The 15,414-nt window shown below is 46.3% G+C and overlaps 1 protein-coding gene across 1 annotated transcript in view; it reads left to right on the plus strand.

Moving 5' to 3' along the window:
* LOC132586840 (integrin alpha-E-like) overlaps positions 1 to 15,414 on the plus strand; it is a 47,832-nt gene that overhangs the window by 15,460 nt on the left and 16,958 nt on the right. Inside the window, exons 8-12 of the mRNA XM_060258972.1 lie at positions 820 to 970; positions 1,051 to 1,118; positions 3,141 to 3,273; positions 4,393 to 4,523; positions 12,138 to 12,278. Of these exons, the coding sequence (XP_060114955.1) occupies positions 820 to 970; positions 1,051 to 1,118; positions 3,141 to 3,273; positions 4,393 to 4,523; positions 12,138 to 12,278 (624 nt within the window). The remainder of the gene's footprint in view (positions 1 to 819; positions 971 to 1,050; positions 1,119 to 3,140; positions 3,274 to 4,392; positions 4,524 to 12,137; positions 12,279 to 15,414) is intronic.

Here is a 15,414-nt window from a genome sequence, read left to right on the forward strand (position 1 = left end):
AGGACTTTCCAAATGGAGAAGGAAGAATTGCAGAATTCAACAGTAGCCCTCCCCTTCCACTGATATGACAGCACAGTGTGCCTCACACAATCATGGTACTTCATCAGTCATACATAATCAGGGCCTTTTTTGTCACAGGAGCTCCTTTGCATATTAGGCCACACACTCCTGATTCAGCCAATCCTCCAAGAGCTTACAGGGCTCTTCTTACAGGGCCTACTGTAAGCTCGAGGAGTATTGGCTACATTAGGGGTGTGTGGCCTAATATGCAAAGGAGTTTCTGCTACAAAAAAAAAAAAAGCTCTATACATAATTATCTGCTCTTCAGGCCAAACTGGACATAACCACGGATTTGGAACCCTCCGATTTGTCTTTTTGGCAGTCCATTGTATCTTTAAAACTCTCAGGAGAAACTGAGTGATAGGACTATGCTATGTCATTTCCTTATGCTGTATCTGTGTCCTTTATTCCTGCAATTATGGAAAAGGATCACAAGGCATCACGAGAGCCAGTTTGGTGCAGCGGTTAAGTGCTCAGACTCTTATCTGGGAGAACCGGGTTTGATTTCCCACTCCTCCACTGGCACCTGCTGGAATGGCCTTGGGTCAGCCATAGCTCTTGTAGGAGTTGTCCTTGAAAGGGCAGTTTCTATGGGAGCTCTCTCAGCCCCAACAAATTCATAGGGTGTTTGTTGTGGGGGAGGAAGGTAAGGGAGATTGTGACCACTCTGAGATTCAGAGTGAAGGGCAGGATATAAATCTAATATCACCATCACCTTTTTTGAGCCTTTGCTTGTTGGGGATGGGGGACTTCTTACAGGTCGGAAATGCTTTCAACAAGATGAAAGCCCTTGACGAGCTGCGCCTGATTGCTTCGGATCCGGACGAAACACACCTTTTCCAAGTGACCAACTATTCTGCCTTAAATGCCTTGCTGTTAACACTACAACAGAAGATCATTGGCATAGAAGGTTAGGGAGATGGGAAAGTATTTGTACCTTCTCCCTTTCCTTCCAAGGAGTCCCTCACTGGCCTCTTGTATGATTTTCAGGTACGACTGGAGATGTCTTGGAATTCGAGCTGGCCCAAAGCGGTTTCAGTACCCACCTCCTGGATGATGTGAGTGACATTTGGGCATGGGGGTCAGGTGGGCAGATGGAGATCTCAGTTGTTGGTTCATAAGAACGTAAGAGAAGTCATGTTGGCTCAAGCCAATGGCCCATCCAGTCCAACACTCTGCATCACACAGTGGCCAAAAAACCCAGGTGCCGTCAGAAAGTCCATAAGAACATAAGAGAAGCCATGTTGGATCAGGCCAGTGGCCAATCCAGTCCAACACTCTGTGTTACACAGTGGCCAAAAAACCCAGGTGCCATCAGAAAGTCCATAAGAACATAAGAGAAGCCATGTTGGATCAGGCCAATGGCCCATCCAGTCCAACACTCTGTGTCACACAGTGGCCAAAAAACCCAGGTGCCATCAGGAGGTCCATAAGAACATAAGAGAAGCCATGTTGGATCAGGCCAATGGCCCATCCAGTCCAACATTCTGTGTCACACAGTGGCCAAAAAACCCAGGTGCCATCAGGTCCATCAGTGGGGTCAGGACACTAGAAGCCCTTCCACTGTGCCCCCTCCCCAAGCACCAAGAATACAGAGCCTCACTGCCCCAGACAGAGTTCCAACAATATGCTGTAGCTAATAGCCACTGATGGACCTCTGCTCCATATGTTGATCCAATCCCCTCTTGAAGCTGGCTATGCTTGTAGCCGCAGTGAACTCCATGTGTGAATCACCCTTTGGGTGAAGAAGTACTTTCTTTTATCCGTTCTAACCTGACTGCTCAGCAATTTCATTGAGTGTCCACGAGTTCTTGTAGTATAAGAAAGGGAGAAAAGTTGTGCTTTCTCTACTTTCTCTATCCCGTGCATAATCTTGTAAACCAAGATTGTAAAAGCACCATCCCTGAGATGGAAAGCCACAAAAGCCCCACCCTCACATGAAGAAGCCCTTATAAGGACTGAAATTGGGAACTTCAGAACTGATGCAAACATACCAATCTGACCGGTAAACTTTTCTCAGCCTCTCCTGTCAAAGTACTGTTTTTGGCCTAGGTTCCATCGATTGCTCCGTGTTTCTTGTTTTGGTGGGTTTGGCTGTAATAAGAAGGCAGCTGGAAATCCTTCACATTTGCAGGATTAGCTCCTTGTTTAACATCTGGAACAAGAGGCCCCTTTTGCTGGATCAGACCACACATGCACCTTTACAGGGTTCATTGGCACAGCCCTAAAGTACAGGCCACAGTGTGAGATGCGGAGTCCATGAATGGTCACCCAGTTTGGATTGGGACTGGAGGAGGGAGGAAAGGGTACACCGTTTTCACCATTCCCCCGTATAGTTTCTCTTAAGTGGCAAATAAAAGTGTGTGTGTGGGGGGGGGGGGTGGTAGAGTGATGAAGATTGTGAAATCAGTGCAGGGGAAAGTATTGACCCTCCCCCAGTAGCGTGACCCCCTATCTCATTTGGGGACCCTACCTGTGCTGCTGTTTGCATCTTTTTAAAGCGGGAGATACATTCACTTGACCCTAATCTTCCATCGGAAGCCACGTGTGGCTCTTCAGCTCATTGTGTGGCCAGCTTGGAGAGGGCATTTGTCTCCCTTTAAATGCATTCTCCAAGCCAAGCCAGCTAATGGGTTGGAGAACGCATTTAAAGCTGCTTTCTTTCTTTCCATCCATCCATCCATCCATCCATCCATCCATCCATCCATCCATCCCCCTCCTGCCATCTATTTGCCTGCCTGCCTTCCTCCCTCCCTCCTTCTGACTCTCAAACATCTGATGTTTATTCTGTGTGGCTCTTACATTAAGCAAGTTTGGCCACCCCTGGGATAGATCAAGATAGGTAACTCATCCCCTGCCACAAATTTTGTTAGTCTTTAATGGACACTTGCTCTTTTCTACTGCATCCATAGGATGTGAGTTGCATCTCACAGGCAAGGTAAGAAGGAAGTACTTGTCCCCTGCCTTCAGCATCTAGCACTTTAAGGTAGAGATCTTCTACAGGCAGAGGTTGTGTGCTAAGCTATTACGGCTAACTGCCCTTCATCGACCTTACGAGTTCTCCATCATTCTCTGTCTAGCGCTATATACTGTTTGGGGCTGTTGGAGCCTTTGACTGGTCTGGAGGGATTCTTCTCTATGAAATTGCCAGCAAGACTGCAGTTTTCTTGAATGAATCGAAAGAGATGACAGGTGGAAGAAACAGCTATTTAGGTAAATGCACATCTGAGTGATAAATAATTCATCCCACTAATGAATGGCTTTGGGGTATGTTGCTGGCATTCAACCCGCACGAGGTTTATCTTGTGGCAGGGAACGCAAGAAGCAAATCAGAACAAATCTTGGCCAGTAGGAGGATGTCACAAACTCCAACAGGCTTGTAAAGTGAAAGAGAGGCAGTGCCACTCATGAGCGCCCCCTCCTGGGAGAAGCTGGGTCTGCTGCTGCCTGCTCCACGGCACATGGAGCTCTCTCTGCACCCATGTTTGCGGGGGGAACAAGGTCTCTCATTGGGCTGTGTGAGAACATACATCCATGAAATGCAGCTGATGGCACTGTAATATTCTGTGTCAATATGTGGAACCTACTGAATGGGTGATGTCACTTCTGGTGATGTCAGGGGGGGTGTAGCCTAATATGCAAATAAGTTCCGGCTGGGCTTTTTCTATAAAAAAAGCCCTGGTATACAGTCATGGGATTACTTCAGCCCACAAAAATCTGGTTACAAATGCACCATTTAAAAAACTGTCAGAGAAGCCTTACTACTCGTATCAAAATTCTCTTTTGCTTCCCTTGGAAATTCCTCTGCGTTTTGGCACGAGCAGGAACTCCGCTTGAAGTTTTGCTTTGGGTGAAATCGAGCGGCAGGCTCAAATACAATTCAAGATGAAAAAGCAGCTCAGAACATAGATTAACAACACACACTGCACCACACACACACAAAGAGCAGGAAGAAAAAGCTGATCAGCAGAATGCTAAACTCTTACTCAGACCTTTATGAACGAGATGCTGTTGACAGATTTTGGGGAAGGGAGCTGCGCACACAGCACGTTGCTTTTGTTATAGAAAGTTGGTAGTGTACTGGGGTTTCCAGTCCCCAGGTGGTGGCTGGAGATCTCCTGGGATTACAGCTGATCTCCAGGCAACAGAGATCAGTTCGCCTGGAGAAAATGGCGGCTTTGGAGGGCTGACTCTGTGGCACTATACCCTGCTGAGGTCCCTCCCCTCCCCAAACCCTGCGCTCCCCAGGCTCCCCCCCAAATCTCCAGGTATTTCCCAACCCTGAGCTGGCAACCCTATGTGTCAATTCTCATTTGTTCTGTTCTCCTGCAGGGTACAGCATGGCTGCTGTGAGCACAAGGCAGGGGGCCTTGATAGTGGCCGGGGCACCCCGGCACAGCATGACGGGAAGAGTGATGGTGTTTGAAGGAGATCTGCTAAAGCAAACTCTACACGGGGAACAGGTACCATTGGGATCGGATTTAGCCTGTTTATCCAGCTGCTTTAAATACTTCCTGTACAGATTGATGCCCTTCCAGATGCTGGTCCCTCAGCAGGCATTTGGAACTACAGAATTGTCTTGTTTGTGTATTCATTTAGATACACCCTACTTTTGTCCCCAGTGGCAACTGATGTTTCCTCTAAATTGCAGAGTTCTGTGAGCAAAAATTCTACTTTGTGAGCTACTGGCATTAAAAGTTGTGAGCTACTGCATAAATTAGTGAGCTCTGGGGTCATCATTCCTGAGCGAAGACAAAAATCTGTGAGCTGGAGGCTAAAAATCTGTGAGCTAGCTCACGCTAACTCAGCTTAGAGGGAACACTGGTGGCGACCCAAACATAAGTATTCTTCCCTCTTCCATTTTCTCCGCAGTGACAGCCCTGTGGGGTAGGTTAGGCTGAAAGAGTGTGACTGGCCCAGTCACCCAGCAAGCTGCCATGGCAGTGGGGAATTCCGACCCGTCTTCTAGATCCTAGTTATACATAGCAGCCCACTGCCCATGGGAGACGGAATCTGATGCAGCAAAAATAAACAGGAAACTTGTGGAAATGTAAAGACCAACTAGCTGGGTTCCCCCCCCCCCCATACCTCCTACCTAAACTGGCTGCATAGCAAGGATCCACTTGTAGCCTCTGAAAAAGTAGACTCTAGTCCATGAAAAATGCCGGAATTTAAAATTGTTAATGTTTAAGGTACCTTAAAACTTCTGGGGGTTTTTGCAGCCCCATTTTTGTGCATTCATAATTTTATCTTTTAACCTATGTATATCTATTAAGGGCTCACTTTGTAGCAGCTCTTTTGCATATTAGGCCACACCCTCCTGATGTAACCAGTCCTTCAAGAGCTTACAGTAGGCCCTGTAAGAAGAGTCCTAGAATTCCACCCCTGCGTACGCCTAATGGGATTTAGAAGCTTTTAACATCTGATATTATTTTAAATTCTTATTGCACATTTTCTTTTATTTTTCTCGCAGTTTACATCATTTTATCCTGCTATTTTATGGTTTCACTTTTAAAAAGAATTCTTACTGTTGTATTAAGAGGCAAGGTATATGTTTTTTTTTAAGTTTGTCACGACTCAGGGGGGTCTTACCAATTGCTAACACCATTCTGGGTTAAAGGTTCCCCTTGAGAAGGCCCAGAGTCCCCTCCCAAGCCCTTCAGGCCTTCTGTAGCTTAGGCCAAATAATAGGTGTGAGGACCAGACAAAATGAACAACAACAAAAGGGTTTATTTTAGTGCAATATAAATTAACAAGGTGCATTAACCAGTAAAAGGATGAAGGGAGAATAAACAAATGCCCTAACGCATCTAACTCTACAGTCCCTACTCTAATACTACACTTACCCCCCCCCCTTGGGTAAGGGCCTTTCCCTCGCTTCCAGCTCTCCAGGCAACACCCTACCTCCAGCTAAGCCTTCCAGGGAAAAAACACCCACTTCTAGGGTTGCCAATCCCCAGGTGGGGGCAGGGGATCCCCCAGTTTGGAGGCCCTCCCCCTGCTTCAGGGTCATAAGAAAGCGGGGGGAGGGGAGGGAAATGTCTGCTGGACACACTATTATTCCCTATGGAGATTTATTCCCATAGAAAATAATAGAGAATTGATCCGCGGGTATCTAAGGCTCTGGGGAGCCTGTTTTTTGAGGTAGAGGCACCAAATTTTCAGTACAGCATCTAGTGCCTCTCCCCAAAATATCCCCCAAGTTTCAAAACGATTGGACCAGGGGATCCAATTCTATGAGCCCCAAAAGAAGGTACCCCTATCCTTCATTATTTCCTATGGAAGGAAGGCATTGAAAAGGTATGCCGTCCCTTTAAATGTGACAGCCAGAACTCCCTTTGGAGTTCAATTATGCTTGTCACAGCCTTGATCTTGGCTCCACCCCTAATGTCTCCTGGCTCCACCCCCAAAGTCTCCTGGCTCCACCCCCAAAGTCCCCAGATATTTCTTAAATTGGACTTGGCAACTTCCTGGGCTGGCCTTTATATTCTCTTCCCAGGTCCCTCCCCCCTGTTTCCCTCCAAAACCCTCACTACCCAATCAGAGGGACAGAGGGGATCCTGGGAGATGTAGGCTTTTCCCAGTAACTCCTAAGCAGGTTTCCCTGGGGCCTGCAGGCCTCACTAGGCCCAGGATCATGACAAAGTTGCTAAATCAAAATCAAAATTAAAAACCTGCCCACCTCAGCAGACACAACTTGCTACTGAGGAGAAAGCACTTTTGAAAAATTCCTACGTATCAGCTAACACAGATGGAATTATCAATATCACCATAAGTCTATAAATCATCTGATCAAGGCTTCTGTAGATGGAATTTGTGGTACAATTACTTTTCTGTCACCCCTGTGTGGCCAGCCAAGGTGATGCTGTCATTCTTCAATGCTTGTTCGATCATTTTGAAGCAGAAGAGGCTTTCTCTGTGGTGAGGTGAGCAAAATCAGGTAAACAGAGAAGTGTGCCCTGTCAGATATTCCATTGCGGTGGTGACAAGAGGACATTGCTAGTCAGATTCTGCTAGTGGTGTTAGCGGTAATCTTTATTTCCCTCAGAGGCTTGCACACCTGAACAATTTTGGGGAGATATCTGAGAGCCGGTTGGATGTAGTGGTTAAATGCATGGACTCTTATCTGGGAGAACGGGGTATGATTCCCCACTCCTCCACTTGCAGCTGCGGGAATGGCCTTGGGTCAGCCATAGCACTTGTAGGAGTTGTCCTTGAAAGGGCAGCTGCTGTAAGAGCTCTCTCAGCCCCACCTACCTCACAGGGTGTCTGTTGTGGGGAGCGGGGAAGCTAAAGGAGATTGTGACGGCTCTGGGATTCAGAATATAGGGCGGGATATAAATCCAATATCATCTTCTTCTTATCTCCAGACCACAGAGATCAGTTCCTCTGTAGAAAACGGCTGCTTTAGAGGGTGGACTCTGTGGCACTGTGCCCCACTAAAGTCCCTGTCCTCCCCCAGAATTCCTCAGGATAATCACCTGAAATACCTTAATTCTAATTTTGAAACTGCCAAGTTTGCTTGATATAGTACTGGCAACAGCATCTGTTCATTGTTATAAGACATGAAATAAGCAGTCTTTAGAAATAGGAAATTTTCCACACGTCATTGCTTTTTAGGCACAGCAGTCTGCTTATCTATGAAGCTAAGTGAGCCATTCTGAGCAAGTTACCTTCCCTCAGCATAACACCAATCATAGGATTGTGGTAACAATGAAAACAGTCCAACCAATAACTGTCAAATCCCCCGTTACTACAATCTTACTTGACAAATTGGTCTCCATCTATCCCTGTCTCTCCCAAATGGTTCCCCCGGGCCATGTTTACCACTGTACCACAAACTCACCTTGAAAGAGTTTTTGTGTCAGTTTAACTGGTCTTTCACAACTGGGCCAACTGCCAAGCCAAATGTAGAGGGGAAAGAGGGGGAAGGCAAGCAAGCAAGACGCAAAAAATAGCAAGCTGAAGGTAATTGCTGCTGCAGAAGAAATATTTATTTATGCAATTTATATTCTGCCCTTTCCCAAAATGAGCTCAGGGTGGATCACAACATTCTAAAAACAGTATAAAACAACGGTTAAAACCAAATCAATAAGAACAATACAATTTGATAAATCAGAAATTTTTGTGATAATTTTTATGGACAATATAGATCTGACAATAAACATAAAGAAAGACGAAAAAACAAACAACCCAAAACAATACAACAAACGATACAATATACTGGAGAATGAAGGTTAAAATTAGTTAGTCGCAATACATTTGCGGTTAATCTATATTATTCTATGTTAATAATACAATACATTTATTTTTAGTCTATTAATCTTTTCCCATTTTCTAGCTTATTACAAACTTTTTCCTTGTTGTCTCCATCTTTTTCTTATTTTAACCAATCATACAAAGGTTGCCACATTTCTTTACACACTTGTACATTTCCTTCTTTGCACAATTTGATCAATCATAATACATTATAATAAGTTATAAATAGCGGCTCAGCTGGGCACACGTTATTTAAACTGAGAGTCTAAAACAGTAGCTAGGATAAAATTCATATTACAGCAGAGATGGTACCATAGCATAGCTAAAGGCTAAAACATGTATGATGCCTTGAAAATACATGAGGTCTTAGATAAACCTGACAGTATGATGTAGTGGTTAGTGTCAGACTGGAGCCAGAAGACCCCTGTACAGATCCCTGCTCTGAAGTGGAAGCTTGCTGGGTTATCTTGGGCCAGTCACACAGGCTCAGCCTGGCCCACCTCAAAGGGTGGTTGTTGGGGAGATCAAATGGCAGAGAGGAGAATGACGCAAGCTGCTTTGGGTCCCCAGTTGAGGAGAAAGGTGGGGTAAAAAACAATAAAGCGAATAAGAACATAACAGTGAGAATACCAGGGATTAATAAAACCAACGATCCAACCCCTTTTCTGTGTCCCTGTAACTTTCCGGGTTCACAAGCAATAAATACAGCCATCAACGTGGCTTATAAACAGGACTTTTGGGGTAGAAAACGTCCAGCAGGAACTCATTTCCATATTAGGCCACACCCCCTGACATCACCATTGTTTCACACAGAGCGTTTTGTAGAAAAAGTTCAGCAGGAACTGGTTTGCATATTAAGCCACACACCCTGACCCCAAGCCAGCTGGAACTGCATTTCCTGGCCATTCCTGCTCCCAAAAAGTCTTACTTAAAAAAAAAAACTGTTAAAAGAAGAATGAGCAAAAATACATTAACTATGGCAAAATGAGATGGTTGTTAAAGACTCAAAAGGACAGGACAGACTTTCCTGGCACCTGAAGGTCAGCCCAGATGATGGTGCCAACGTGCCTAGGGAGAGAGAAGATCTCAAAGCGTGGGCATAAAAAAGGCACCTACGCTGGGAGAGACACGGAGAGAAAGGTCTCAACTGAAGGGCTTAACTGATGGTCAGGAAGAGTGACCATCAGTAGGCTACTCAGCCTACAGTGTTTTCCATGCAGCATTTCCTAGTTGCTGCTGCAGCTGTTGATGCAGCATAGAAGAAGACAAAGAAGAAGACTGTAGATTTATACCCCACCCTTCTCTCTGAATCAGAGTCTCAGAGTGGCTACAATCTCCTTTATCTTCTTCCTCCACAGCAGACACCCTGTGAGGAAGGTGGGGCTGAGAGAGCTATCCCAGAAGCTGCCCTTTCAAGGGCAACCCCTGCGATAGCTATGACTGACCCAAGGCCATTCCAGCAGCTGCAAGTGGAGAAGCAGGGAATCAAACCAAATTCTTCCAGTTCACGCACTTAACCACTACACCAAACTGGAATAGGGGCAGCGGGGATGCCACAGGCAAGTTCCCCTGCATTTTCTCTGCCCAGTCATTCTGCAGTGGCCATCACCCCACCCCATTGGGTGTTTTCCAGTCCCCCCCATTAATAATTGAATATAATCAGTGTTTTTTTTTTTGTAGCAGGAACTCCTTTGCATATTAGGCCACACACCCCTGATGTAGCCAATCCTCCAAGAGCTTACAGGGCTCCTATTACAGGGCCTACTGTAAGCTCTTGGAGGATTGGCTACATCAGGGGGTGTGGCCTAATATGCAAAGAAGTTCCTGCTGCAAAAAAAAAAGCCCTGAGCAGCCCTCAGTTTCAGTGGGAGCTCACAGGAGCACAGCTCCTGAACCTTTCTGAGAGTTCCTCCTCCTCCTCCTGAGAGTTCCACCTCCTTGTCCATTGAATAGTATGTGCAGCTGCATAACAATCCCTGGATGAGCTCCACCACCTATTTTTCTATAAAATGACCCCTGGCCCTGAGTATAATTATAATGTTATAACAATATCTGCGTCGAATTTGCTTGCGTTCCCAACTTTCCTTTTTTAAAAAGTCTCTCGTTTAGGGTTGCCAGCTTCTGGGTGGGACCGGAGTTCTCCTTGAAGTACTGATCACCAGACAATGGAGAAAATGACTGCTCTAAAGGGCAGGCTCTGTGACATTACACCCTGCTGCAGTCCCTCCCCTCCCCAGGCTCCACCCCCAAATCTTCTGGAATTTCCCAACCCAGAGCTGGCAACCCTACCTAGTCCATCTAAGTATGGAGATATATGGAGAAAGGCATTGCACTTTGCGACGAAGGGGCTAGAGACTTCTTTTTTTAAAAAAACAAAAGCTGAGACTTCAAAGAACGCATGCAGATATTGCTATATCTGTTTAATGGTATAGCGATATTTAAGTGCTGATTGAAAAAGGCCCCTCCCATTGGCAGGGGGAGGAAATGCCTGCCATGGAGACAGGGATGATGGCTGCCATGGAGACAGGGACAATGGCTGCCATGGAGACGAGACCAGAAAAAAAATCCAAACTTTCCCACTCACATAGTACTCAGGCTTTACTGCCATGGTTCTCAGAACTCTGGAGCCAAGTAGGTTTGAGAAAGATCAGAGAAAAGCCAGGGAAACCTCAGAAGGCACACAAAGGCACCATGATGCTATGGGGAAGCAGGAAAAAATACCTGCTTTCCTATTGCATCCAACCCAGGGCAAATAACCCAAATAGAAGAGATCTGTAGAGGGTTTCCAGAGATAACTCTCACTGTGTGTGAATTGAGCCTGTACTGGGAACCAGGGAAGGTCTTTTTCAATTGGGGATGGATAAGTCACCAAGAACCATACCAGTTAATGCATTTTCCAGTACATACAGTACCCCACTGAAACCTGTGAACATTTTTTGTTCTCTTGCACTGTGAAAAACAAATGACAATTCCCTACCAACGGCCCCCACTGGAAAGCCTAATTATTTGGTGCTTAAATCATGCAAGGCTGCATATATTTGCTTGTGTTGTGTCATTTATTCTTCTAGAAAGGGAAAGAACGAAGAGCCATGCAGGGCACAGATGTTGTGTCCCTTAAGAACTAGAAAACCTGGACAGCTCCCCCCCCCCCCCCCTTTCCTGCCAAATTCTGAGATCTTTCTCAGGAATGGTCACTCATTCAAGCCTGTTGTTGCAGTACTGAGGGCTAGAACATTGGTTTTTTAAAAGAAAGCTAAGTTTCTTAAGATGCTGACTGACGAAGTTTTGTCTGTGTCAAAACCAGGACCGATTTCCCACTCGCCTTACGCTGCTCTCACGTTCCTCTTCTCAGCGGGGCTTCCGTCCGATTTCACACTATCTGCCCCCCGGGGCTGCAACTAGCATCAGCTTTTTTGGCCGGCAAACAGAAACTGGTTTTTAGAGGTATGAAATTGGATGGAAGCCCCGCTGAGGAGTGTGAGAGTGGCATAAGGCGAGTGGGAAATTGGTCCTGGACTTTTTTTTTAAAGCAGGAATGCAGTTCTGGTTGGCTTGGCATCAGAGGGTGTGGCCTAATATTCAAATGAGTTCAAAACACAGAACACTGTAAACTGTGCTGTTTGATTTGACAGCAGTAAACCTACGGCATTGTACCAAATGTTACCTACCTCGAGCCATCAAGAATAATACATATATCCGTCTTAATAAACGACAGGTGGACATTCTGCTGCATCGGCATCCAGAAGGGGACAGCAGGCTCTTCAGAAATTTCTTGTCACTTACGGAAGGATTCTTTGATTTTCTTTCCTGGGCCACAGATTGGGTCTTACTTTGGCGCTGAACTCTGCCCCCTGGACATCGACCAAGATGGGTTGACAGATTATCTACTCGTTGGAGCCCCATTTTTCCATGTCTTTGGGGAAGAAGGAAAGGTTTACATCTATCGCTTGGATATCGAGGTACAGTGCCAGGGCTTTTCCTGGCTATGTGCTGGGAGGGTTGGTAGTGGAAAGGGTTGTCAAGTTGCAATGGATTTATGGCGACCATGTGGGGTTTCGAGGCAAGAGAAGTTCAGAGGTGGTTTTGCCATTGTCTGCCCCTGCATAGCAACCCGAAACTGCCTTGGTGGTCTTCCGTCCCAATACTAACCAGGGCTAACTCTGCTTAGCTTCCAAAATCCGAAAAGATCGGACTAGCCTGGGCCATCCAAGTCAGGCCAGGGCTGGGAGGATTAGAGTTTGCAAAGCTAAGAATCACACTATGGTCCAGCATTCTGCTCTCAACTCTGGTCAGCTTGCAGGGAATAAAGAAGCAGAGCCCAAAAGCATTAGCCATTCCCGTACTTCTTCAGCACTTGGTATCTAGTAGCAGACTACCTCTGGACTTGGAAATTCCACTTTGCTATCATGACTCCTGTATATATATATATTGTGTGTGTATGTGTGTGTGTGTGTGCGCGCGCACTTGAAAGTCATGTCAGCCTCTGGTAACTGATTCCTATTTGGGGCCTGGAGGATATTCAGGGAGGTGGCTGAATAAGCCTGCCTCTGCCTCTCAACTGGGTATTTCAAGGACAGTCTCCCATCCAAGTACTAACTACAGCCGACCCTTCTTAGCTTCTGAGATCTGACAAGATCGGGCTTGCCTGGGCTATCCAGGTCAGAGCTGCTATTGCGACTTAACTTTTGATAGACCTCTCCTCCTCTGTGAACGATTCCAATCCTTTCAAAAAGCCATCAAAGCCCTGGTCTACAAGTCAAGTTCTTTATTCACGGTCATCCGACCAGCTTAATACAAACAAAACATAAAAACAAAAACAAACCCATCACAAAATTCCTGACTCCTACTACTACACATATTGTTAAAACTCATAACCAAAATTTACACTCTCAATTTCCCTCCTTTCCAACTGAGCAGCGTAACAGAAACGGGCAATCTTGGATGAAACATCAGAATGAGCGTCAGACAGGAGGAAGGCAATTTGCTCATCCTCATCCTCCGGCCTGCCCGCCAAGGACCCGAGAATCGGAGAGATTAGTCTTGCCCTCAAATCGTTGTAATTAGGGCACTGCAAAACAATGTGGGGAGTTGTTTCAACCTCGTTGCAATTGCAGGGGCACAATCTTTCCAGATATGGGCGCCCGGCGTAACGTCCCAAAAGTACCAAAGAGAAAAGTGCGTTGAGCCGTGCTTTTGAGAAAGCTATCCGATATTTTGGGATAGTGATGTTGAAGAGATACCTGGCCGGGGATAGTACTTCGGCTTGCTTCCCTAAGAAAATGTGCGCAGAAAGATTAGCTCTAGCAGATCTCAGTTCGAGCTCCACCAACCTCTGGCGCAGAAGTTCTTTCGCATCCCTCAGTTCCATCATTGCTAAGGACTCAGGGGAGAGATCACAGAGTCTAAAATGATCTAGACACTTTTTTCTCCCAGGTTCCCACAAAAGGGTCGAAAAAAATCAAATGGGGAAGACCACCTGGCTTTGAGAGAACCTTCAAGAAGTAACAAAAGGTGTTTGGGGAGGGACGGTGGCTCAGTGGTAGAGCATCTGCTTGGGAAGCAGAAGGTCCCAGGTTCAATCCCTGGCATCTCCAAAAAAGGGTCCAGGCAAATAGGTGTGAAAAACCTCAGCTTGAGACCCTGGAGAGCCGCTGCCAGTCTGAGAAGACAATACTGACTTTGATGGACCAAAGGTCTGATTCAGTATAAGGCAGCTTCATATGTTCATATGTTCAACCACATAGACGTCTCGATGCTTGGGACGCCAGATTCCAATCTGATGGCAGTGTTTGGCACACAACTAGGAACAAACCTCTCCTCCTCCGTGAACGATTCCAATCCTTTCAAAAAGCCATCAAAGCCCTGGCCTACAAATGCAGTGGAGTGCGATGGAACAGCCATGAAGTGGCATAACAGACTGTGCTATTTCAGACTATAGGGGGGGAGTTACATTTTTCAGTGCTTCCTTTAATAAGAAATTCTCCTTGCAAATAGGATACAATAATGAAGAACTGCAGTCTGGTCAACTGGCTATTCTCCTGCAGCTTAAGAACATAAGAGAAGCCATGTTGGATCAGGCCAATGGCCCATCCAGTCCAACACTCTGTGTCACACAGTGGCCAACCCCCCCCCCCCAAGTGCCATCAGGAGGTTCACAAGTGGGGCTAGAAGCCCTTCCACTTTGCGCCCCCCCCCAGCACCAAGAATACAGAGCATCACTGCCCCAGACAGTTCCAATAATATGCTGTGGCTAATAGCCACTGCTGGCCCTCTGCTCCATATTTTTATCCAATCCCCTCTTGAAGCTGGCTATGCTTGTAGCCGCCACCACCTCCTGTGGCAGTGAATTCCACGTGTTAATCACCCTTTGGGTGAAGAAGGACTTCCTTTTATCCGTTCTAACCCTACCGTTCAGCTTCCAGCGCAAGAAGGGTGTCTGTTGGAGGGTGATTCAGACAATGTCTCAGGAGCAGGAGGAACACCAAAGGCCTGATGCCTGTATTTTGGTACATCTTGTTGGCTTTTGAGGACGCTCACCCACTCTCATCCACAATCTGCCTCACATCTTCCCTGTCGCTCAAAACAGGTTGCGCGCGGCTGAAATCCTCGCCGGTCACCCACGGGCCCCCTTTTTTAATAATAATATAATAATAATACTTTTTATTTATATCCCGCCCTCCCCGCACAAGCAGGCTCAGGGCGGCTCACAACATACAAATGCAATACAATAAAATCATACATAGCAATAAAATCATCATAAATCAATGTACAGATTAGATTAAAATTAACATTATGGTGCTATAATAGGTCTTTCATAAGTTCAATGGCAGAAAAAAACATATCCAGTGGCACTTTCTTAGCTCGGTATTAGGCGAAGGCTGTTTTGAAGAGGTAGGTCTTACAGGCCCTGCGGAATTGGTCTATACATCGCAGGGCCCGTACCTCCTCCGGGAGTTGATTCCACAGCAGTGGAGCCGCAATGGAGAAGGCCCGATCCCGGGTGGTCTTCAATCTGGCCTCCCTTGGCCCAGGGATATTCAGCTGGTTCTTTCCAGCTGACCTCAGCGCTCTCTGGGGCTCATATGGGGAGAGACG

Source organism: Heteronotia binoei, chromosome 18, assembly GCF_032191835.1.
Source record: "Heteronotia binoei isolate CCM8104 ecotype False Entrance Well chromosome 18, APGP_CSIRO_Hbin_v1, whole genome shotgun sequence".
Lineage (NCBI taxonomy): Eukaryota > Metazoa > Chordata > Lepidosauria > Squamata > Gekkonidae > Heteronotia > Heteronotia binoei.